The sequence below is a fragment of the Coenobita brevimanus genome, chromosome 82, assembly GCF_032717465.1.
Source record: "Coenobita brevimanus isolate Jiangsu-jjx chromosome 82, ASM3271746v2, whole genome shotgun sequence".
Lineage (NCBI taxonomy): Eukaryota > Metazoa > Arthropoda > Malacostraca > Decapoda > Coenobitidae > Coenobita > Coenobita brevimanus.
The window spans coordinates 19,034,559-19,061,544 of NC_137035.1; the positions used below are offsets into that span (position 1 = coordinate 19,034,559).

General features: G+C 41.8%; 1 protein-coding gene across 3 annotated transcripts in view; it reads left to right on the top strand.

Annotated features, from left to right (window-relative positions):
* The first annotated feature begins 1,009 nt into the window (after positions 1–1,009).
* The window catches only part of LOC145409690 (G patch domain-containing protein 1), a 58,564-nt gene continuing 32,587 nt past the window's right edge, over positions 1,010–26,986 (top strand). For 2 of the 3 annotated variants that reach the window (XM_080280042.1, XM_080280041.1), the window contains exons 1-5: positions 1,946–2,013; positions 7,777–7,846; positions 11,467–11,617; positions 18,536–18,687; positions 24,048–24,190. In XM_080280042.1, the coding sequence (XP_080136168.1) occupies positions 1,950–2,013; positions 7,777–7,846; positions 11,467–11,617; positions 18,536–18,687; positions 24,048–24,190 (580 nt within the window). In that variant the 5' untranslated portion in view covers positions 1,946–1,949. Of the gene's footprint in view, positions 1,487–1,945; positions 2,014–7,776; positions 7,847–11,466; positions 11,618–18,535; positions 18,688–24,047; positions 24,191–26,986 lie in introns of those variants that run through there. The other variant, XM_080280043.1, reaches the window with a different exon arrangement.

Consider the following 26,986-nt stretch of genomic DNA (forward strand, 5'->3'; position numbering starts at 1 on the left):
GAGTGAACGAGGTGGAGGGGAAGAGGGAAACCAAAGATTAGGTGAAGGGATGGGGTGGAGAAGTAGGCTATACTGTATGGGTGGAGGGGGTGGAGTGAGTGCAGAATGTTTAGTACAATACTTAAAAGTAATGTAGGTAAAGTGTGAAAGAAGCAAAAACAATTTCATTGTTGTTGCAGCCCATGGTTCATCCGGACATGAACCCACTGGTTCATAAGAAACCAGCCACTTCGTCTGGTTGCTTCCAGAGATCTTTGTTGAGGTTATGTTGAAAGAATGTGAGGTGGCGCATGAAGTGTCTTGTTTGTGGGCCCAGATCATTTGAAACGTGAACCCAGGGAACTGCAGACTATAAAGCTGCTCATCTCTTGCCGGCTATCATCTTCGTGCAGTATAAGAAATTAGTTCCGAGTTATTTGTATAATCTAGTGGAGCCGACGGTTTCTGCTCATGCCACAATTAACCATGTGAAGTCATCCCACCCAAACACCGTGTTGTGCTTTAGGTGTGTGTGTGGGTGTGGGTGGAGGGATAGGGGGAGAAGGGGATTTCATTGCAGTGTGAATAGGGATGCCTACCCATGGCACTGTTGATGGAATCTCTACCAAAACACACTCGTGTACACGACACAGAAGGATGATGGGACCACAGTGTTGGTGCAAAGTTGCCGTAAAGGAAAATTCAGTTTTAAAGCAAATATATTGCTAACAGCGCAATTATCAAACATTTATCAGATAAGCCAAGGGAGGCAGCATAAAGACAGAGCTGGAGTCACAGGAATAAACCATTTTAAAGAGAAATTTGAGGGCGAATTACCTTTAGGGGGGAATGGATTTTTGGTATTAAATCAGTTCCTTTCTTGGTTGTTATTGCCTTAATTTGCGCTCTGGGGAAGGTGGGGGGAGGGGTTGAATACTTCCTCAATATCCCTGCTTGTTGCAAGTGACGACTACAGGGGACATATTCATCTGTAATCTTTCCATTAATGTTCCCCTGGGGAGGGGGGAAAAGAATACTTCCCCAGTATCCCTGCTTGTCGTAAGAGGCGACTAAAAGGGGCCTTTTTGTTTCGTCTTTTACTCCTTACTATCCTTTTCTTTCCTCCCTCTTGGTTTTATATTTTCGTTTCTTCCGGCCTGTATTTTCCCTCAACTCCCGCAGTGCCATATAACCATATTATGGCATGAACTCTTCTCTCCTACTTGTCCTTGATATTACCCAGTTTCTTCCGGCCTTTACTTTCCCACGTCTATGAAGTTAGCTAGTATCGTGGAGGTGTATGGAATGCAAGAGGACTACTGGGCCTTGGGAACGGGATGTGAAGCCTATGCCCAGAGTCGGACCCAAAAAAAAAAAAACAAAACAAAACCTGACGTTTGGTCTAGCTATTCAGCCAACTGACGGTACTGACCAATCAAGCAGCTTCATCGCCAAAACGCTTCAATGTGAAGACCACTTCAACATCTTCCCTATTTCTGAACCACTGGTAGGTATATATGGTCTTTGATACCTGACGCTAGGAATCCATTATTCAATTATTACCCTAATTTTAAGTGTAACTGAGGAACAGTTCAGCATTTCCGTGTATTTGGCTGTTGACCATTTCCGTGTATAATCTTTAGTTTTATAACGATAAATGTAATTTCACTGAGAATGGAGATCTAATCTTTTATTATTGCTGCTGCCAATTCTTGTGTGTTATGGTAACCCCCCCCCCTTCTCCGCTATCTTTAGCATGTTTGTGCACTAAAATCCTGATTTTTTTTTTTTAATTGATAAAATTTTAACTAGCTTTCCGATGATGAGATGTGTATGAACTTATGTGGTCATAAAAATGATAATGTTTTCCAATTAAAAGTGCCGATTCGGTAAACGTTTGCCGATTTGGTTTTCCGTCGCACCTTGGAACATAAACAGTAGTGTGAGCCGTGTTACTTCATACAGAAAAAATGAGTGACAGTGATGACGAAGATTTTGCTTACTATGGTACACCATTGGAAGAGCTTGGCGAAGGTAAATTTGCTGTTTTAAAAAGCCCTGACCTATGGAAAATAACAATATTGTCAGTATTTCATGCCGTCAGTAAATTTAAAAATCCCATAGCTGTCCATACTGTAGAGTATATATGAATCATTCCGCAATTGCTTTTGAAAAACTTGCATCTTAGACCTACAGCTGTAGCCTATGTTGGACAAGAAGTTGTTAGTAGCAATGATTACTGTGGATAGGGGCCACATTGTTGCATTTTTGTTTTGTGTGTTTAGAATGCTTTTCAAAATGTTTTCAGTGTTTTCTCCTTTGTCAGGTTAGTCACCACAAAGAGGACAGAATTTTTAAAATGAGGAAAATTTGGGGAGTGAACACTCGGTAAAATCGTTAACCTAGTGTACCCCAACCTAATGTTTCCCACTCTAATATACCTTAACATCAGCAGCTATTTTCCACCATCACCAGAAGCAACAGTGAGACTGCAGATCTCCCATACATAAAATTTGTATATATATATATATATATATATATTTTTTTATAACTATAGTGTAATTATGATTGGGAGATCTTTAACAAGTCGCAGAAATTTGTAACTATGAAGACATCAGCTATAAAACCACCAGTTTTACATGCAAGCCATGGTAATCAGCCACGTTTTCGTTTTCGTTTTTGTTTTCGTTTTTAAAGGCTCCAACATGCCTGCATGTGTCGGCCTTGGTCACCTAATGGCGGCTCTCCACGCTGCACGATCCATTGCAGCCTCCCTGTTCAGTCCCTTAACCCTAAGGTCACACTTAATGACCTCGTCCCATGTCTTTCTCGGTCTACCCCTCATAACCCCACCCCCAATATTAACACTTCTCACCTTCCTCACCCAATTATCATCCTCCATCCTCTCCACATGTCCAAACCACCTCAATCTACCTCTCCTCATCACAACACCAATACACTCCAGTCCCATCCTACCTCTCAACTCTTCCATTGTAAACCCAGCCCCTCCAGGCCTTGGACGCAGGGACGCACTGCACATCCACCTAATCATTGTCATTTCTGTACGTCTGAGCCGGCGAATGTCTTCCTCCTTCACTGCCCAGGTCTCACTACCATACAGCATTACACTCCTAACACACGCTGCATACAAAGACCCCTTAGCACGTAGGGAGAGCCCCCTCAATGTCAGGAGAGGCAAGAGCTCCCTGAACTTCTTCCAACCACTTCTCACCCTAGCCACAGAGCTAGCTCCAGCCCCACCTTCAGCACACAACATGTCTCCTAAATAACAAAACTCTTCCACACACTCAAGAGATTCACCAGCAAGTTCAATCCTTTCACGTCTGACGATCTCCACCTGCTCACCCCGGCACGCCGTACACATAAAATCAGCATTATCTCGCAGTCTACCTCTGATACCACTACATCTCTTATGCACCCATTTATCACACACACCGCACAAGATGGAATTACTTCCCACGCCCTTGTGGCAAACTGCACATGGCCACTCTCCCTCGTCTTTGACAGTACCGCCACCAACCCTAGATATCATCACTTTTGTTTTATCTGCATTTACCCTTAAACCCTTTTGCCCCATACCATCTCTCCACTTCCTAAACCTTTCCTCCGCCTCCCTTTCATTCTCTGCAATCAACACCAAATCATCAGCATACAACAACTCCCACGGGAGTCCGTTTCTAAAGTCACGTGAAAGGGCTTCAAGTACCATGATAAACAACATGGGACTCAAGACTGACCCCTGATGCACACCAACATTCACGGAAAACTCATCACTCAAATCTCCATTCACTCTCACCTGGGTGTGAGCACCCACATACATGGCCATAACCACCCTAACCAGCCACTCCTCCAAGCCAAGCTTTCTCATTGCCCACTTCACCAGCTCTCTAGGGACTCTGTCAAAGGCCTTTTCCAAATCAACAAAAACAAAATAAAGATCCCTTCTCCTACCAATATATTTTTCCTGAAGCTGTCGAACAATGAATATGGCATCAGTGGTCCCCCTACCTGGCATAAACCCAAACTGCATCTCATCAATATTCACTCTTTCTCTAATCATACCTTCTAAAACTCTCTCCATTACCTTCATTATCTGATCTAAAAGCTTTATACCTCTATAATTCCCTCTTTCCAGGGCATCACCCTTCCCTTTATACACATTTACAATTACACTCTTCAGCCAATCATCTGGGACAACACACTCATAAATAATCCTATTTATCAGGTCAGTGACTAAACTCACCCCTATATCGCCTGAGGCCTTCAACATTTCGGCAGTCAACCCAGACACACCTGCTGCCTTCCCCACCCTCATCCTGCCTATTGCCTCACTCACAGTAGCAGTATCAATCAAAGGCCAAGGGCCAGACACTGGATCTGCTGGCTCCAAACCTTCCCTGTCCCAGTCGAACTCCTCATTCAACAAACTTTTAGGTTGATTTGGCTCCAGTCAGCTCATCACTATAGTCGCGGCGCACAACTCTGAGGTTGTCATTATCGTACCCTGACAACTTACCATTCAAAAGTGCAACCGATTTTGTATCATATTATGCCCGAATCAGAACATTAAGCACGAATATTATACATGAACTTATTATACACCAATCATATGCGTTTCATATAATACACGAAATCAGACATACTTTTGAATGGTAGTTGCCAGGGCACGATAATAACAACCTCAGTCGCGCACCTCGACTGTAGTTGCTCAGCCCTGCTAACCTAACCAGAGATGATCTGATACAACTCAATCTAACCTAATTCAACCATACTAACTTTCATGATTTGGGAATGTACGTCAGATCTGAATCATCCCATTGCCCTCTAGTATGCCTCTACCAAATCAACAAACCTGTCCATGCGCTCTTGAGTGAACATGTTATATATTTTAGCAGAATTATACAGTTTTTCTCGAGTAATATAAATCCTATGTGTTTCTGCGGAATCTATGGGTCATAAATGAATTTACAGTTATAAAAGATATTCCCTGTCTTAACATTTTCATCATTTGTTAATGGGAGCCCTCCTGCATTTGTCTGAGCCAACTATCACTATTATTCCAGCTGGACTTACAGCATGTCATACCTACAGGACTGAAGCAGCCTGAGGAGCAGGTTTGAGATATACTACTGGTTATTCCAGCAGAAATGCGTTGGTTTCGTTAGTTTAATATTTTAGCCAGTCAGAAACAGTCTCATATATAAGTCAATACTTTCCTTTTGTCCTGGAAAATTACAAGTGAATTGCATCAAGTCTATCAATTTATAGCCAGAGTCCATTATCCCATGAAGGGGTGGCCATTTGACTTTTGAGTTAGGCCTAGTTGTTTTATGGGGAGAGGCACTAACTCATTTGCTGACACATAGGGAACATATATGGGGTTGGTTATATGGTTACCCCCAGCATTGTAAGGTGTTTCCTGACGTAGGAAACCATTAGGCTTGTTACTCTGTGTAAAGCCATGTGAAAAAGAAAGTGTAATAAAAAGTGACAAGAAAGATGGGAGACATAGGAAGAGAGGTCACTTTACATTGAGTGACAAGGCTAATGGTTTCTTGTAAGCCAGGAAACCACTTGCAGCACTGGGTGATAACCATATTACCAGCCTATACAGTATGTGTTCTCTACATGTCAACAAGTGACTTGGCAAACAGTTAGTGCCCCTGTCTATAAAACACTAGCTAACTCAGACAAATAGCCACCCCTTATGGGATTATAGCACATGGCTATAGATGGATAGTCAGACAAGTGTCAGATATGACCATTTCCCTGCAACAATGTTGATCTAACAGGTATTTCCTTTTATTTTCTTGTATCATCACAGAATTGCTTTCCATGTGTGTTTATATAGAATGTGCAAGTGTCAAATGACCAAAAAGCAGATGGGTAGATTTTTATACATGTGCAAAGTTGATACCGGTACATCCGAAGAGTAGTACCGTACAGAAAATAAGACTAATCAGTCAACAGGCCTGCAACTCATCATTGGCTATGGTTTCAGCATGTCAGCTATGTCAGACCACTCTCAGTTGAAATAATGATATTTTACCCATGACTACAAGGCTCACAAAAGAGTCACAGAATGATGGATCACTCCACAGGAAAAAATAGAAGGAAAGGCTAGTGGATCATGTCAGTCAGCAATTGACAGATAGTTTCAAAGGCAAAGTTCTGTTGGCTTGAATTGTAGCCTTTACGGCAACATACAGAATTTGACGTTTCACGGATACTGTATTACCAAAATTACCTCTGAAATATGAATGCTGCCTTGAAAATCACATTCCACTTTATTTAAAAAGTATCAGTAATGCCACTTTCCAACTATTACTCACAAAGAAAATACGGTACTTCCCGCTAGGCACGAGTCCAATGACCACGATATTGAATGTTTGAAAATGTCAGCTGGCCGGCTGAAGTTCTAGGGGACTTTTATGTCCGGATAATAGTAAGTAAAATCGGATAATGGATTAATAGAACCAGGGTCTAGCGTCTGGACAATGAACACTTCTGGATAATGAGTGTCTGGATAAATGAGGGACTCCTGTATCAGAATATAAGAACAATACCTTAGATAAACTATTGGCTGGATGGAGGGATTAACAAAAACTACTCATCAATAATGGCATAATAGACGAGAGAAATTTCGTCTCAAGCAAGGTAAATACAGTAGCTGGAAGTATGAGAGAGAGAAGGGAGAGAGAACAAGGGGAACTAGGAAGGGAGAATGAGGGAGGAGGGAAGGATAAGGAGAAAGGGAGGGGGGAGTGTGAAAGAGAAAGAGAGAGGGAGGGAAGAAAGGGGAGGGGGAGGAAGAGAAATTGAGAGGGAGGGAAGGAAGAGGAAAGGGAGGAGAGACCAGTTTGCTTCACACATAAAATCAGTATCAGAGTAAATAAGCTTTGACTTCATGGAGGGACTAATACCCGGTAACAATATTCATAGAATATCGTCCCAAGGTAAGTAAATGGCTAGAAGGACGTGAAGGGAAAATGAGATGGGGAACATAGGATATCGTACATCTGGAAGTGGAGTCAGTATTACTTGATGAAATCTGGGAGAAGCAAACCTGAGGTGTGTAAGAATACTTGTGACCAATAGTACTTCGTTATATGAGTGTTCAGCTTATGAGGTTAGTTGGAGGAACCTAACTGCTTGTATCATCAAGACTGCCCTGTAGTATTTTTTATTTCATTTTATTTATTTATTTATTTAGTAACTAGTAATAGGCCAGGGAAAAAAGTACTCTGCTGCCCTGTCAGTTGGTCTGGTGGCCACGTTAATTAAATAACCTTTTCTTCAACATAAATAAAGGTTGTTTGGTAGGCTCAGAGAAGTTGATGTAACCAAAATTCAGATGAATGTGCTTTAATATAGGGAGGGTTTACTGTTGTGGCAAAATTGTCCTGCTGAAGTGCACTAAACCTAAGCTGTCAGAACTTACCCAAATCTAGAGCTTTCATCATTGGTGACGAGGCTCCCAGACAGGTTTTTAGTAGAATTGTGTAGAAATGAAGCTCCTTACCTTAGGTTACCAGTAACGTACGTTAGGTGTATTGCCAGTAGGCTCCAAAGTGGTTTTACAACACAGTTCATGAGAAAGAGCATATCCAGCAACAGTAAATGGGAAATTGGAAAAATTATGATCATAATTGTTTTCCAGGTATTAAAAGAAATATGAAAATGTATTTACGTACTTGAATACATACAGAAGAATAAAGCTGGAATAAATGACTTTGTTCAATGATTAGCTACAATTTTTGTTTCCTCCCCCTGCAGATGATGATGTCCCACGGAAGGCCCCTCGACTGGAAGACCAGATTGTTACAGACAAGCAGGGTAGAAGGAGGTCAGGATTGTGTTGGTTTTGTATTTTGATTTGTATTGATGATATTTCTGTGGTGTTTTCTTTGAGGACCTGTTGCTCTGTCTGTTTTGTGGTGGTGTGAAAAAAAAAAAAAAAAAAAAAAAAATACTGTTTTGTATTAGGGTGGTGAAACTCCCCTCCTACCCCACTCCCATTTCCCTGTTGTTTGTTCTGTTTTATCTAAATATAATGTAGATGTTGAAGTGTGAATTATTCCTGTTTATTATTTTAGTGTCTTGTATTGGTGTGTTTTTTAAGGAAGTTGTATATCTATAGTCTGAGTTTATTCCATTGATGTTTAATTACGGGCTCTTTATGTGTACGATGGTGCGAAGGCTGCAGTGCGTGTGGATGGTGAACTAAGTGAATTTTTCTCTTTGAAAGTTGGGTTGAAACAGGGATGTGTCATGTCTCCATGGTTGTTCAATCTGTACATAGATGGGGTAATAAAAGAGGTACAAGGTAGGGTAGTGGATGTTGGAGTGGCCCTGGTGAGAGAGGATAGTGTTTGGAGACTCCCTGTACTGTTGTTTGCAGATGATACTGTGTTGTTGAGTGAAGACGAAGGGGAGCTGCAAGGCTTGGTGAATGAGTTTGGGAGAGTGTGTAAGAAATGGAATCTAAAGGTGTATGTAGGGAAGAGTAAAGTGATGGTCTTTGAGAGAGGTGAAGTCAGTGAATGTACAGCAAGGTTGGATATGAGTTTGGGAGAGTGTGTAAGAAATGGAATCTAAAGGTGTATGTAGGGAAGAGTAAAGTGATGGTCTTTGAGAGAGGTGAAGTCAGTGAATGTACAGCGAGGTTGGATGGTGAGGAATTGGAAAATGTGAGTATGTTTAAGTACTTGGGTAGTGTGATGAGTAAGGATGGAGGTTTGGAGGGTGAAGTGCTTGAAAGGGTACAGCAGGGAAGAAAGGTTGCTGGTTCTTTGAAAGCAGTTATAAGAAACAGGGAAGTGAGCATGGAAGTGAAAAAGTTACTACATGACAGTATTGTGATACCAACTCTAACATATGGAAGTGAAGCTTGGATGTTGTTGGAAGGACACAAGTCAAGAGTGAGAGCAGTGGAAATGAGTTATTTAAGAGGAGCCTGTGGAGTCACATGGAGAGACAGGCTGACGAATGAGGATATAAAGGAGCATTGTGGTGTTGATGTGGATGTGATAGGAAGCGTTATGAGGAACACACTGAGGTGGTTTGGCCATGTGGAGAGGATGGAGGGTGAAAGACTGATGAAGAGAGTGTATGTGAGTGAGGTGGAGGGGGGAAGAGGGAGGGGGAGGCCGAGGATGAGATGGAGGGATGGGGTGGAGAGGTATATGAGAGAGGGGGGTGTGAGTTGGGAGCAGGGCAGTGAAATGGCGGGGGACAGGGCGACTTGGAGGCGATTTGTTTGTGGCCACCCCAAACGGGATTGAGGCGTCTGGCAATAGATAGATAGATAGATAGATATAGATACTGTATTAATATACCACTCATGAGTATCAAACTGGAAACCATGTAAGTTTAGCATACTGTACTAATGAAGAAGCACAGGTATGATCTATCTGTAATGTTTTGTATCATCTAACATTGTTTCACTGTAGAAGCTGAGCTTAACCAAAGTTGCCAAATGTCGTTCATCTCCTAGTCTCAAGAGTTATTGTGCCCTTATTAGCCCCATCTACTGCCTTCTTTCTAATTTTGTGCAGTAAATCACTTCTTTATTCAGACAACAGGGTGAAGATGGATTGTAAATATTATGACTAAATAAGACTAGTAACTACCGGTAATTGGTGCGAGCAGTTCATGTTTATTGCGACAGTGTGTGAACACTATTTACATACATATACCCACACATCCATCACACTTACACACCACCAGTACACAGTACAGGGGACCCCCTTTAAATGAAGCCCCAATATACGAAAATTCGAAGGTACGAAAGTGAAAAATATAGGACAAATTCCCCCATACGAAAGGCATATGGTTCGATGATACGAAAAGTGCTATGAGAAAATGATTCAAATTTGGCGCACGACCAACCACAGTGCCACTATTGTGTATGGTGAGGCAAGCAACTACCTCCACTTCGTCCCAGTCTGTTTCCGCTCCCCGGCTGTGTAGTGCATACCGTCTGTACTCCGAGAAACTTTTGCATCGTGCCACCCAAGCGTCCTTCACCTTCATCATCATCTGTGGAGTCTCTCAAGAAGAAGCAACACTGAACCCTGATGCTGGAGCGCAAGCTTGAAGTTATCAAGAGGCACGAGGAAGGCCAGGGCGTGAGTGAGATTGGGCCTCACCTGTATATACTGTACAGTACTGTTTTCTATTTTTTACTCAGTAATTTGATAAATAACTGCTTAAAGTTCATTTAGCTTTTAATAACATTTCCACTGTAGATTTAAGAGCTTACAACCAGCCTGGCACAGTACAGAGTAGTTCGTTGACAGTTTCTGGGGGGCTCCTGGAACACATCTCCTCCTTTTCTTAATTTTTTTTATGGGGAAAAATGCTTCAATATACGAACAATCGATATACAAAAGATTTTAAAGGTACCCAACCCTTTCGTTTATTGGGGACTCCCTGTATAGCTCACTTTCAGCTAGCTGCTTTTGGCCTTCAGTACTATTTTTTTTCCATTCTTACTCATCCACTTATTATTATGAACCTTTAATGGTTTTCGGTAAGACTCTTTGTTTAGCTGCAAAACATTGTCAAGGTAACAACATTCTTTCACACAGAATCAGGCAAAACAGTTAATGAAATCTTCAGTAAAAGTCATTTTATGTTTCTTTCATCCATATCCGATATCCCGATAAATATCGGTATTGGTTCGGCATCGGAAAAAATGCAGATATCAGCGATATGGTATATCGGTTTGGGGAATCGTATCGGTTACAGCACTATTGGCAGGCCAAAATAACTGCAGGCCCTCTGTTAAAAAAAAATGGTATGGGTTTTCAGGAGTGTAGCTTTATGTTGACAGTGCAATCTACCATCCTCTTATAGGGAGGTGGGTGGCGTTGCTCTCTTTCTAGGTACATTGATGCCACCACAGGAAGTCATCCCTCTCCAGTGCTTTCACTGTCTATAAGTGAAAAATGGGCTTTTGACCTTCCAAAAAACAGTGTTTTTGTCTATTTCTTATGCAGCTTTTTGTAGGCCAGGAAATCCATTCCTAATTTCCAGTACCCCACCAACCATACACCATCAAAGGAGTGGATCCCAACAGTATTTAATGTCATCATTTGGACACTAATACCCATCTGGTCTTTGTGATAGGCTACATATATCACATTTGTAGCATGTGATATTGGAACTTGGCAATCATCCTGTATGGTAGAGCCATATATACAGTTCTGGTGCTATTAAAATCTTTACTCTTGCCCTTGCAACAGCTGTGATTGAACCTGCAACCGCATAGTCCTTACCCCACCAGTATATCCACTCAGCCACCACATTTTTTATTTGCATTTTCCCACAAATCATCATCTGATAGAAAAAGTAAGAAGGCACTTTTTAAAAAATTTCACTACTGCATGCTGTGTTTTGTTAAGCCTGACTGTTTTAGTGACATTGTTTTCAAGATTTCACATGTCCCTTTTGTACTTCCAGATTCCATGGAGCATTTACGGGTGGGTTCTCAGCAGGCTACTTTAATTCGGTAGGCACCAAGGAAGGATGGACTCCCTCAACATTTGTCTCCTCTAAAGGTCAACGTGCTGAGGCCAAAAAAGCTAGACCACAAGATTTTATGGATGATGAAGTAAGTAGTATGAGGCATATTTGCTGTAGTTTACTCCATAGATAGCCAAAATGAGTATCCTAGTCTAGTTGGCAGTTACAATATTGGCAGAAATTTATAAGATTAGCTAAATAAAGAACTGGAGATCTAGATACATGAGGGTATGGTAAGGAAAAGATGACACGGATGCCAATATCTTAGTGTGGGATTTAATAGCATATGGGAAAGACAGCTTTCTTCTATGTCAGAATGCTATTTTATGTCACCACATGGTCATTAGAGGTGGTGGCTGGGGGAATGATGGTGACTGGAGGAATCATCTCAGACACAGATAGCTGAGACATGGATTCATTGCTACACTACTTGACCTGAGATTAAAAGAATGGGAAAGCATCAGGTGTTGAGAAGATGCATACTAAGATAATTAAGTGTAGTGGAGAGAGTGGAATTAAGTGGTTTTTGGGAATAAATAAGAAAGTTTGAATGAGTGGAACTGTACCAGTGAAGTGAAAGATGGCTGTGATTATGTCTGAACAAAGTTATGGATTGTGCATGTGTCCTGAAATGGTTGAGAGTAAGAGGGAAAGAGAGTATGTATGCATTGCTTTGTGTAAGAGATAGAAAGAGAGTGTGAGGGAGAATTAATCAGTTAGATCAAGGATTTTGGGGGTTGGGGCACTCACCATCTACTCACTCGATGTAGTGCTGCTCTCGGATGCCTGCCCTTTCCTCTCTTCCTTCCTTCTTTCCTTCCTATCTTTCTTTCCTTCATTCTTTCCTCTTTTTTCTGTCTGTGGGTGACTCTGCACTGAGTGACAAGTCAATGGTTTCCTGTAGACCAGGAAACCATTTACTACACTGGGTGGTAACCATATAACCAAATTATGGTGCCTGGTGGTTTAGTGGGCAATTAAAATGATCCAGTTGGATTGAGCCAGTGCAGGTATATATCCAAGGGGTGGCTGGGGTTTATTGCTCATGTAATGCCACACAGGGACGAGTGAGGCTGGTCACTCTCATCTTAAATGTCAGGACCAACTTGCCAAGCCCTGGGCTCCAATGCTTCTCATGGGGCAACACTGGATTAGATGATGAATGAAAGAATGAATGTAGGAATACAAGCCTAGGTGGTTGTATGCATATATGCTCCAACAGAGGATTGAGTGGGTAGAGTAGAAGCATCTGTCTATCTATCTATTGCCAGAGGCCATAATCCCGTAAGGTGTGGCCACAAACAAATCACCTCCATGTCACCCTGTCCCCTGCCATTTCATTGCCCTGCTTCCAGCTGACACCCCCCTCTCTCATATACCTCTCTGCTCCATCCCTTCATCTCATCCTTAGCCTCTCCCTCCCTCCCCCCCTCCACCTCACTCACATACACTCTTCTTATCAGTCTCTCACTCTCCATCCTCTCCACATGGCCAAACCACTTCATTGTGTTTCTCCTGACACTTACTGTCACATCCACATCCACACCATAATGCTCCTTCACTTCCTCATTTGTCAGTCTGTCTCTCCATGTGACTCCACATTCTCCTCTCAAATAACTCATTTCCACTGCTCTCTTTTTTGACTTTTGTTCCTCTAACAAGGTCCAAGCACCACTTCCATATGTTAGAGTTGGTATCAGAATATTGTCTTGTAGTAGCTTTGTTTCTTCCATGCTCACTTCCCTGTCTCATATCACTGCTTTCAAGGAACCAGCACACTTTCAGGCATGCACCCTCTAAACTTCCATCCTTACTCATCACACTACCCAAGTACTTAAACACATTCACGTTTTCCATTTCCTCCTCATCCAACCATACTGTACTGTATATTCACTGACTCCACTTCTCTTGAAGACCATAACGTTACTTTACTCTTCCCTACATTCACCTTTAGATTCTGTTTCTTACACACTCTCCCAAACTCATCCACCAAGTAGAGCAGAAGCATGTTTGGAGAAATACATGGCAGTAGCAAGAGTGTGTTTCTGATTGGAAATATGAGTGGTAAAGTGGGGAATGCTAGAACAGATAGGGTGGTTGGCCAGTGAAGTGGAAGAGAATGGTAGTGCCCTGGTAGATGGTTGTGCCGGGAAGGGCTTGGCACCAGTAATTGCCAGTACAGGCATCCCCCAGTATGTCATCTCCAGTATACAATATTTTGATTGTGATCAGCGTTTGATGCCATTTTGTGGTACAGTAAATGATCAGGCAGCTCTTGGTTTGATGATCGCCATGGTTGAGCAGCATTTTGATCAGTGAGAATAGTGTAGCCTACCTGCAAAACATTAACCATCTCAAGTCATTCTATTCCATAATTATCCTCAAAGTGGTCTGTGCATTACAGTTCTGAATAATATTTCATATTTTTTTTGGCTGTAAAGTGACTAGAATTCAGTGAAATTTGTGAACATGTATTTAACAGTACTGATGAGCTCATTACTGAGCAGGAAGTAGGTAGGAAATAGCCCACAGGAATAGCCTACCTTCTAAGCAAAGGTACATTGCCCAGTTCAAAATTTTAGCTTGCATTTAGCGATAGTTGTCCTCAGCATGATGTGTGCATAACAGATCTAAAGAGCATTAAATATATTTTCAAGTTCTAAAGTGATAAAAACTGTGTAATGTGTGTGACCTGTAATATAAATGCACAGCCTACCCACTTCATCTTTCACCGTTTTCATTCTTTTTCTGGTTCTGCACTCCTCTCCATATTTCTCTCATCTCTCCTGTTGCGTTTTATTACTCTTCTTTCCATTTCAGGTGGCATTACGTTGAGTGACAAACCTAATGATTTCTTGTAAGCCAGGAAACCATTTACAAAGCTGGGTGGTATATATAACCAACCCATATGTGTTCCATGTGTGTCAACAAGTGGGTTGGCAGAGGGTTAGTGCCCTTCCCCATACGCAACTAACATAGACAGACGGCCACCCTTTACGGGATTATGGTGTCTGGCTGTAGATAGATAGATAGATCCTCGAAATGGCTGATCACTTGGTGGGAGTGGATTGTATGTATTGACAGTATTATGATTTCTCTATGTTTTAACCCCTAAAGACCGCAATTATTTCAGGCAGGGTACCTCCCACATCTGCAGTTAGGGGGTGTTTTGGCAACTTTCACCATGTGCATATTGATTGTGTTCTGGCTAAAGAGGAAGAATTTACACATCTGACAACGCAATCCGCACTCCTGTAGGCATAATGGTTACCATACAATAGCGCGTCAAAATTAAAAAAAGTTTATAATAGTTGCCCCTTGAAAACACTCGAAAACATGAAAATTTTGATAACTACCCATTTTTCTTATTGAAACAGGTCATTTCAAAGTGTTTTATCACACCAACCCTGAAAACAGGTGTACCGGTATGTAGGTGTGGGGGGAGTAGTAGGCTGTGGGGAGAGTACTAGGCTGTGGAGAGATAAAGTAGGCTGTGGGGAGTAGGCCTATTGGTAAGGGGGTTGGAAAAATAACCAACTTTTCTCATGAAAAGAAAGCACTTCAGTGTGTTCTGTAAGATTGTGGCAGCCTGATACCTCTCAGGGGTCTGTAGGGGATGGGAAGGGGTGAGGGACAAGGAGGGAGGGAAGGGGTGGGGTTCGGGGGGGACGAAAAGCTAGCGGGGTGGGAGGAAGGGTGAGCGTGGGTGGGTAGGGACACAGGTGGTGGTGGGAGGAGAGATGCAGGTGCATGGAGGGGTCGGAGGGTGATGGGGGACAAGGAAGGAGTGGGGTAGAGGGTGGCACCGACACGGCCCAGAGGGTGAGTGCCCCCCCACTGCCCGGGTTGGTCTGATCCCCCCCTCACGCCATGTCAGGGGTGAGTTCTCATTGGCATGAAGCCATGTATGTCATAATTGACGCGGAGGAAACGCTCCCCAGTTTTTTACAGGCCCCGCTCAATTGATGCGATCAGGTATTTTGGCATAAAACTCCATCACATCAATTGGTTCGATTAGGCTTTTAGGGGTTAAGGTCCATAATAAATCTATGTGCAATGGTTTATACAGTAGTAGCATTATAAATATATTGTGGTGCTTGTGGTGGTTATGGACTTAAGGTAGGCTGGTTTTGGTTTGGTAAAGTTAGAAAAGGCCACAGAAACCATGGGGTGGGAATCCCAAAGGTATTTACAGTGGGTTCCTTGTTGTATCTCAGATTAGTTTTTGCAGGATGGTAAATGTCAGGACCAACATGCCTAGCGCTGGGCTCCTACATTCCTCGTGGGGCATTGTAGGGTTGGATGAATGGTCATTGACAGTAGTGTTTTTCCCAGCCTTGCGTTCTTTTGTCAGAAACAATTCATGGTTACTTGAGGAAAACTGCCGTAGCTGTTTTGAAAGGAAGGACAAAGAAAGATAGAAATAGAAACTGTCCATATCTCCAGTTCTTGGAAAAACAAATTGCTGTTATGACAGGGACTCTATTGTACTGTATATATATTCAATTATCCCACCCCTGGCTAGCCACTGGATGTGTCCCCCTACCGTATGGTTTCTTGTAACTCAGGAAACCACATAATGCTGAATGGCAATCATAAATGGTAACCAGATGACACCTGGTGATGTAGTGGGCTAAGGTGCTTTGGCTGGATGGAGCCTGTAATAATTTCCATCTGTTGGTTGGTTAGGTTTGTTGCTCATGTAATACCACTCATGAATGATTAGGGTTGGTCATCTTTGTCTTAAATGAGGAGTCTGAGTTGCATAGTAGGCTGCTGCACTGTTGGTGGGGCAAACAGGGATTGGATGATGGGTGGGATGGATAAATTATTCCCCACCACCAGCACCAAACGTAACCCATTCATGTATGTACCTTCTTTAGGCACAAGCTGGTCCACAGGAATATATGGTGAATGATAAGATTGAGGGAGGCAAGTTGGCTGAATGTAAAGCAAGGGTTGATTGTGATGTGTGCGCATATGTGCTTGTGCTTGTGCAAGAGTGTGCATGTGTGCACATGCATGCATGTGTGTGTGCATGTGCATGTAAGTGTGCACTTGCACATGTGTGTAAATGTGAGAGAGATTAGTGCTAGACACTTGTGTGCATAGAGAATTGGGAAGTGTTCATTATGTTTTATGTAATAGATAAAGGTGCAAAAGTGATTGGTGCACAGAGGTAGTGGAAGACAGATGGAAACTGCTGCGAATGGGGTAGAAAGGCTGCATGAGGAGGGAAAATGGGTGAAGTACAAGAGAAATGGAGAAGCAGCTGGGCAGATATGATCTGGAGCCAGTAGCAGAGGTGGAAGGTGTGACCAAGATGTTTGCTTATGGAATTTGTAGTTGGCCTAAGAAGTGACGGCGGAGTATCCAGAAGTTTTCGGTCAGCGATGGTGCACATACTCTTGCTTATATCTCTGCGAGGTGAAACCTAATACTTAAAATTGTTACAAAAAACAATAAATGAATGCTAAGGTACCTGTGTATTTCAAAACTGTGGGAAGCAGTTCGTTAGTTACGATAATAGGAAATCCTAAACGGAACTAATTGAAATTTCCCAACTATCGCTCAGGGACAGTCAGGAATAATTTGTGGAGTTCAAGTCTAGTATGGTAACATGCAATAATTTTACAGTAGCGTAAGACTGAACAAAAAGGAGCTTCAATAAACAATTAAAATTAATAATTATTATTTATAAAATAATTTCCGTTACAATACTAGGGAATAATTTAAAGTCATTTATTTCCGTTTCCAAAGTCTTCATGGACGACGACAGAAAGCGGGAAGGCGGCGCAAACCAGTAAGCTATTTTAAATGTTTCGATCAACACGCACGAAAGGAGATAACATTTACTCAGATATGAAGTTATTACACTGCCTTTGGCCAGTTTTCCATCAAGAATAATCTCTGGATTATTTAATATATGCCAGAGGGCTATCAGTGAAAGAAGTATAAAAAAAGAACCTCGAAATTTCCGAGTCGGAGCTCCTTGGAGAATGCTATCCTAGTCTGATATCCTCAGTGCATAATCGATTAGCAAGAATAATAAAATACAGAGGTTCATAAACAAATAATTGAGTTCAGAACTTCCAAATCTGCATTTCCTGTTCAGCAGGACATTACAGTTTATTTTAAAAGACAGATATTAAGGTTAAAAGATGGAGTAAAGAGTGCGTGCTTTTGCATTGCAAGAGTTCATGAACTCATGTTTTGGTCCTGTTTATCGCCTAGTGTAAGAGAAAAAGGCAGAATCTGTCATACCTCCTTACAAGTAAAAATAATTTTGCATCAGCTGGAAATAAAGTTGCTAATCATAATTATTATTGGCGTGAGAAAGACGGAATAAAAGGCAGTACGATCTTGCTGCTACCGCAGGTAGGGCATCATTACGAATAATAATTTTATTGTTATGGCATCCTTATTGTTGCTGTATCATCACCATAGCATTTGAAAATAAGGCAGTGTATTGCAGTCACAAGAATTTTCCTTAACTGGTCTTCAAAACTAGAGCTTCTGTATTTGAAAACATGGCAAACAAATCAGGAACAGTTATAGGCCTACTGCCCACCGCGCGCGGAGTAATACATTTTACATTCATTCAAATCGGGAAAGGTAACTATATAAGTGTTAACTTCTAATATATCACTGCCTCCTGTTATTCATTTTACATCATTCTTGGCGTGATATATATTTGATATGATGTGATGAAGGCATTGAATATATACCTTATATTCACTGTTTCATTGAACGTATGGCAGTGCAGAGTGACCGAAGCAATCTGAAACTCTGCCATCACTTCTTGGGGTGACTGTACAGCTTATTACTTGTGAGGTGGTGTTTAGGTTTAGAAGAGGTAATGGGGTCAGTGGAACAGCATGGTGGAGTGAGGTGGTTTAATGACCTGTGGAAGAGAAGAAGAGAACATACAGTAACACGAACTTCAGTTTTATTGCATCCTTATTTTAAAAATGATAGAGGCTTATGTCTTCCCTCTCACTTTCAGGACCTGGGTACTTTTGGGATATCACCACAGGGTATCCAGACATCATCATCGTACGACAGCCAGAGGGGCCAACACAAGAGGAAGCATGGGATTGACCTCGGAGGACCCATTCCAGGCACACCAGTTCTAGAGGAAATCCTCAGGCCAACAAGGTGGTGATCATATATTGCAGCACTGCAACCAGTGTCATGACTTATTCTTATACATAGGCCTATCCCTTATATCAAAACGTGGTAAACTTCTACTGTATTCTGACTTAGTAGAGTATCAGGTTCATCTAAGCAGTCTTTTGTGTAATGCTGCATCCTGTTTCAGGTGACATGGACAAAATGGCTTCAGTGCTTAAAATTGAATACTTTGCATTGTATCCCCATTACAGCCTCCCTTCAGTCTCAGCTGTCATGAATAATGGTCTACACCAAAGTTATATTGAACCACCCACAACCAGATCCCACACTGCATTTTCCTCCAGCTACTTTGATTCTTGCCTTATATAGGTAGATCATTGGCAGCTAGTTATCCCCCATGAGTCACTACATTCCAGTTTGCTCTGTTCCCTACCCTACATGCCTCTCACCCACATGGATATGGAGACCTCCGTGATTCACACAGCCTCTCATCATCTCCATGGATTCCTCTTTCCTCTCACTCTTTCTTCATTTGATCTGTGCAACTTTGTGAATATTTCATCAACCATGTCATATAAGTGTACCACTTTAACACACCTTGGTCTGTCCTTTCCATGTTACTAGTTTGTTTCCACACCTTTTATACGGTAATCACTCATGTAACTGAGCTAATTGGGCCAAAGGAGGGCTGGATAATGCAAAAAATTCGGATAATGACATCCATCCATCCATCATCCAATCCTACATTGCCCTTTAGGAGCGTAGGAGTCCGGGGCTAAGCAGTTGGTCCCGACATTTAAGATGAGAGTGACCAGCCTCACTCATCCCTGAGTGGCGTTACGTGAGCAATCAACCCCAACCATCCCTTGGATATAAACCTTCACTGGCTCAATCCGATTGGAATGCAATAATTTCTCACTAAACCACCAGGTGCCAAAATTTGGTTATATGGTTACCACCCAGTGTAGTAAATGGTTTCTTGGTGTACAGGAAACCATTTGGCTTGTCACTCAGTGTAGAGTCGCCCACAGGCAGAAGGAAGAGGAAAGAATGAAGGAAAGACAGAAGAGGAAGTGTAAAGTTACCCATAGGCAGAAGGACAAGGAAAGAATGAAGTAAAGGAAGACAGAAGAGGATGGAAGGAATGAAGGATGGAGGAGAGGATAGGGCAGACACCCGACAGCAGCACTACATCGAATGAGTGGATGGTGAGCGCCCCCACCTACCACAATCGGATAATGACAGATATAGTATTTTAGGCATACAGTTGTCTGTACAGTATAGGTTCATTACATAACTCACCATTTTACATGCCTGCCTTCTCAGTCTCATCCTCATTGCTGTTGTCACTCATGGATATTGTGGTTGAATGAGGTATATACTGTGGAGGGAGATGGTTGGCTGCATGATGGTGTTGGCAGTGGTGAAGGCAATGTTACAGGAGTGGTCCGCTTGAAGAAGGTGTCGATTGTTGTTCACCTGAATATCCATTTGCTCTGATTTCTGATGAACAGATCACAAAGTTCTTGGAGAGAACTAGAGGCCTTTTGGAAGGGAGCTCCAATCGGATTGAGCTGGTGAAGGTTTATATCCAAGGGGTGATTGGGGTTTATTGCTCACGTAATGCCACTCAGGGATGAGTGAGGTTGGTCACTCTCCTCTTAAATGTCAGGACCAAGTGCCTAGCCCCGGGCTCCTACACTCCTCATGGGGCAACGTAGGATTGGATGATGGATGGATGGTACAGTATAGCATTTAAGTGCTCACAATAATCAATGAGGGTCTAAAAGGCTTCCCTGACTTTCCTACCAACCAGCCACTGCACGAGTTTCGCCACGTGCGAGATTGAAATTTCTCTCTCGTGTATTTGTTATTATTTATTGATTTTGTTAACCCTTTCGTTTCCGGACGACACAGGCTGCGTTCAACCGCGGGCAAGTGCTTAGGATGTGGGTCGCCTTGGCCTTGGCCGAGTGCTGGGAGAACCCTCCCTGTTTCTGCTCTTGCAGAACGTCTTAAACTTTTTATTTTCACACCCTTAGTTTTCCTTCTATCTCCGTGATTTTTTTTCCCCATATCTCAAGTAGTTGTTCTTGCTTATGGTGTTGATAAAACGTTTGGCGAATGTAAATTATACTCTAATTTATGATGTTTTTTCTTTCCTTCGTATTTTCTCATAGAAATATATGTTTTGTGATAATTGTTACTGAGAAAGAGTTTTAGGAAATTTCATTAGCTACATTTTACGTACCGCAAAAGGAAATTATCTTATGATTGTGCTGCATTGCGGGAGCGGTGTTTCACGAAATTATTTTTTCCCCTGCCTTTATTTATGCCACTATCTGCCTGATTTTTTATTCACGTAATCTCGAATAGTTGTACTTGTTTATGGTGTTGGTAAAAACGTTTGGCGAATATAAATTATGCGCTAATTGACGATGTTTTTTCCCTCATAGAAATATACTGTATGTTTTATGGTAATTGTTACTGAGAAAGAGTTTTAGAAAATTTCATTAGTTACATTTTGATATATAAACATTTACTGTAGGACAATTTGGGTCGGTTTTATGTACCGCAAAAGGAACTTAACTTACGATTGCCCTGCAGTGCGGGAACGGTGTTTTGCACTGCCAAAGTTGTCGCTAAAGTATTTTTTCTCCTGCCTCTATTTATGCTTCTATCCGCCTGATAAATTCACGTAATCTCAAATAGTTGTACTTGCTTACTGTGTTGATAAAAACATTTGGCAAGTATAAATTATGTGCTAATTTTCGATGTTTTTTCTTTCCATCAAGGGGCAATTTTGTTGGACACCGCTTGCATCATCCAGTAACAAGCAGTGAGATTAGATTCGACGCAGCCTGCGTCATCCAGTAATGAACAAGTGACTTTTGCACTGCTACCCTAAATAACAAAAGGGTTAATCATTCAATATGGAGATTCGGAAAATGCCAAAGTTTGCATAATGCTAGTTCGGATACATGAGTGATTACTGTAATGTCATTTCTCACCTTGTTATACCATCGCAGCCTACATGTAGGCCTTAAGATTCTCATTTTTAACACTTCCACACATTTCTGAACCCCTCCATTCAGGACTCACATATCAGCCTTATAAGCACAGGAAGCACCATTGTGACCTCATACAGACCCCATCTTCACTTGAACAGAAACTAATCTTTCCTTCCACACTTTTACATCTCCACTTTTGTTGTTCATCATGCTAAAAATGGCTCCATCAGGACAAGCACATGGTATGGAATTCTTATATCCCAGCTATTAAGGACAATGCTTTTAAGCAGCTCTGTGAACAAATCTTGAGTTTGACACTCACCTACTAATTTTTGCTTGGGAAGAGCAACTTTTTTTTGCCACCTTCCAGCTTTTGACTCCCTTTTCTTTGCATAAGAAAATTAACCATGTGGAGTGGAGTCAGAAATTTGTAAGTCCCAAATGGTGAACATATGGCTTATTTTCATAAGACCTCTGCTGTTATTAAACCTATCATGTAAAGGGAGGAGCGTAAATTCTGGCTGTGCTATGTAACTCTCGCTCGAGAGCTTTCAGAACAGTCGCGGAGAGATGTTTTACTTCTAACACTCATAGGAAAGTTACTATTCATCATAGAAAGGCCACTTTGGTCTCATTTTGAAGATGAAGAGTTTTTCTCTGTCGTACATTGTCCAAAAAGACTATATACGAAATGCAAAAAAAAAGTGAGTAGAAGTTAGCTTACATGCGAAAGTTTTACACTGTCCTTTTAAAAAAATATTTGAAAAAAAAAAAAAAAATCAAGAAGTAATAATATTTTTTTGCTTCAATACGTAGCAGAATAAATTTCCTTTCCAGTAATGCATTATTTGTATTTTCTTTTCTAAATTAATAATGCCGCACATATATCCGAGAAAAAGGAGCATAAGTGTTCGGCGGGAGGTGTACATCCTATCTCTAAGGAACCTCACACCACACTGAGCCAAGCAGAACAAGTGAGCACGCACGCACCAGCTGTGGCAGGCTTAGCTCCACCCACTTTTGTGCGTCATCCAACAAAAATGACGACTCCCAAAATATTTCTTTAGAGATTACATCGGATGACGGGCAAAGTCGTCATACTTACATCGAAGGTTGAAAACGCATGAATACCCAGGTCGTCATTGGTATGTCTGTGGGTTAAGAGTGAATTCATGTTTTCATTTTCCTATTTGAGGTTTTTGCCCATCTCATTTGTTAATAGGAGATAAAAATGAAGTAAGGATGATGTAAGTTTCTTGTGATCACCCCACATTGTACAGCATATATACAGTATATCATCATCATTATCATCTGGAGCTCCATTCCCACCTAAGGGCAGGGTGAGGAGTGGCAGTGTCCAGCTTCACATAAACGAATCTGATAGATCAATCCAAACGCTGTCTCACTAATAAGGGGTGCCAGACCCTTGATCATGCACTTCTCACAACATTCATCCAGCCAGCTCGATATCTTGTTAGTCCCCTAGCCTCACTGACTTCCATACCTCTCTTCCACACACACACACTCATTCACCATATCCCAACACCTCCTTGGCCTGCTTCGCCTCCTCCTTCCTTCAAATTCGCTCACATATACCTTTTTCACCACTCTATTGTTATCGATTCTCTCCACATGACTATACCATCCCAGAACACTCTCTTTGATTCTGGTGTCCACAGACTTCCTCACTCTGCATCTTTCATGAACTTTATATATACAGTAATCCCTCATATATCCTGATATAATAGGGCCAAAGGCATGTCTGGATAGTGGCAACATCTGGATAATGAACATTATTGCCCTACCATACCCAGACCCTACCTATACCGTACCCAACTTCCAACCTACGTCTAAGCTATCTGTACAGTACCTGTGCGTAATTTGGCAGTGTTTTCCAGTCATGTGAGATATCCCTGTTCTTCCTCTTCATCTGAAATGCCACCTTAAAAATCATGTTCATCCCTTCCACACAATTAAGGTTACCAAATAAAAATCTCTGTGACCCAGACTTCGCCCTGTAAACCTGGTGGCAACCATAAAACCAAATTATGGTGCCTGGTGGCTTAGTGAATAATTAAGGCACTCCAATGAGATTGAGCCTGTGCAGGTTTATATCGAAGGGGTGGTTGGGCTTTATTGCTCACGTAAGGCCACTCAGGGATGATTAATGCTGCTCACTCTCATCTTAAATTTCAGGACCAGCTTGCCTAGCCCCAGGCTCCTATGCTCCTCATGGGGCAACACAGGATTGCATGATGATGATGATGATGACTTGCACTGTATTATTGCAAGAGATGCTATAAATATAGCCCATAAATTTTTAGTGCTTGTGTTATTGCAAGAGAAGATGTTAAATGATCCATAAATTTTTAGTGAGACTATGGGGATGAAGCTGCTGCGTCGACTGGGGTGGCGACCAGGCCAAGGTGTTGGACCCAGAATCAGTAGGAAGCAAAAACGGGCAGCTGAGCAAGAAAAGAAGCGCATGTACAGCTGCCAAGGACCACCAGGCAGAGGTAAAGATTTTGTTGTGATTCTCGTTCATATCCCTTAAAAGATTGGTGTCTGCATATACAGTCCAAGAGTTCTAGTGGCAGAGAGACAGGTGTCCGCAAATGCAGTCCCACCATTTTCCAAAGAAGTGTTGACATTGAGGTAGATTCCCATGATCAGTGGAAGAGTAGGATGACAATAACAAACTCTATCTCCACCATATCGCACCCGTAAATTCAGCGACGCACTCAGTCTTTGTCCAGCAGTTGTGACCGAGAATGTCGCACGTTATACCCCTCTTGAGAGGGTTAATTGAAACTTACATATATGAAATCTTGGTGATGTCACCTTTTTTTTTTTTTTTTTTTTTTTTTTATACCAATAAACATTAAATTTACAGAAATATTGCCCACCAAAGTTCCATTATTAGTTAAGCAGATTGGCCTGTCACTTCCACTTTACAGTACCAGTTATGGGGAAGAAGTTGCGATACTGTATTTTGGAACATCCCCTATATATGCATGGATATTTTTCATTTGTAGAATGTTGTGAAGGATGTGTAAATGTAGGTGGATACAGGTATTTTAATGATTCTTCTAATTTGGGGTTAAGCAGATCTGTATGATGCCTCCATGGTTTACATTACCGGTATATGTTCACTGAATATGGATGTGGGTATAACAGTGATTTAAGCAAGAATTATGGAAATGGTGAAACTGGTAATAAATGATGGGGAATGGGAGTACAGTATGTAGCTCTTAGTCATTGATTATTCAGTTTTTTTGTGCATCCAGTGAAGATCATGTGAAATCAAATGATGCCATACTTCCTCTTAAGGATCTCCATATTAAGGCTGACTGGTACAGCTGATGTTTTCTATAGACTGAGAGCTAAACCAAGTGCCAGAATAACCTAATTACTTTTGACCAGTTTTTGGAAAGTGTTAAAGAAGTCAGAGATAGGTAATAAAATTTGTAAGAGTGTGTGCACTTCAACTTGGACTTGGCTCATTTTTATGTGGTTGTGTTTCATGCCTACGAGTGATGATTGTGTGCCAAGCTTGTAGCCACAGGTTATTCTCTGGGTATCAATACCACCCATGATTGATGGCAGCCAACTGTCTGATTCCTAGTTTGGTACAAAAAAAAATCATTTTTTCATTCATTCATCATCCAGTCCTACATTGCCCCATCAGGAGTGTAGGAGCTTGGGGCTAGGCAAGTTGATCCTTACATTTAAGATGAGAGTGACCAGCCTCACTCATCCATGAGTGGCATTACATGAACAATAAACCCCAACCACCCCTTGGATAGAAGCCTTCACCAGCTCAATCCAACTGGAACGCCATAATTACTCCCTAAACCAGCAGGCGCCAAAATTTGGTTATATGGTTACCACCCAGCATAATAAATGGTTTCCTGGTGTACAGGAAACCATTTGGCTTGTCACTCAGTGTAGAGTTACCCACAGGCAGAGGGAAGAGGAAAGAATGAAGGAAAGAAAGACAGAAGAGGGAGTGTAAGGTCACCCATAGGCAGAAGGACGAGGAAAGAATGAAGGAAAGAAAGACAGAAGAGGATGGAAGGAAAGAAGGATGAAGGAGAGGAAAGGGCAGACACCCAAGATCAGCACTACATTGAGTGAGTGGATGGTGAGGCCCCCCCCCCACCAACAAAAAAAAAAAAATCTATCTTCACATGATGCTGTGCAACAAGCTGATAGTGAGTGGGATCATTGTTGACTGATACTGTACAGGTACGGTTTTGCAAATGTACTGTATGTGAATGGTGGTGTCCAAAAATAAAATTAAATAAGAATTATATGATGGATGTTTAGGTAACGGTGATATACAGAGAGTTTGTCGGTGAATGGAGAGAGACTTTAACTTTGGATTGGTAATCATATTTTATGGTACGCTCTAGGTATCCAGGGGACCCAGCTCGGGAAAATTAGAAAAAAGAAAAAATGCATACATGTATTTACAAAATAATGTGTATTTAACTGACGTAGTGCCTAAATGTAATGCATACAGGACACCATACCCGAAAATGGGGGGGGGGGGGAATTTTGATATATGATCCATAGGTTTATCTATTGCCAGACGTCTTAATCCAATAAGGGGTGGCCATAAACAAGTTGCCTCCATGTCGCCCAGTCCCCCATCATTTCACTGCCCTGCTCGCAGCTCACACCCCCCTCTCTCATCTACCTCTCCACTCCATCCCTCCATCTCATCTTTGGCCTCCCCCTCCCTCTCCCCACCCTCCACCTCTGTGACATACATTCTCCTTGTTAATCTCATTTGCTACATCCTCTTCACGTGGCTAAACCACCACATTGTGTTTCTTTTAATGCTTTCTGTCACATCCACATTCATGACACAATGCTCCTTCACATCCTCATTTGTCAGTCTGTCTCTCCATGTAACCCCACAGGCTCCTTTTAAGTAACTCATTTCCACTACTCTCACACATGTCTTGCGTCCTTCCAACAAGGTCCAAGCTTCACTTCCATAGGTTAAAGTTGATATCATAATATTATCATGCACCGACATTTTTTTACTTCCACATTCACTTTCCTGTCTTTTATCGCATCTTTTAAAGAACCAACAACCTTTTTTCCTTGTTGTACCCTTTCAAGCACTTCATCCTCACACAGTGACACGTCGTCATCAGGGGGAAGTGTTGCTGCTCCTGCCTGTTGTTGAGGTTCCCCCAAGGCTCTTATCATCTTGAAGCTCAAAGAACCTTGTGATGAGGGTCTGCCTCCTCTGATTGAAGTGCTGCCTATGTAAATCCATATGGAACCGGATACTGTTA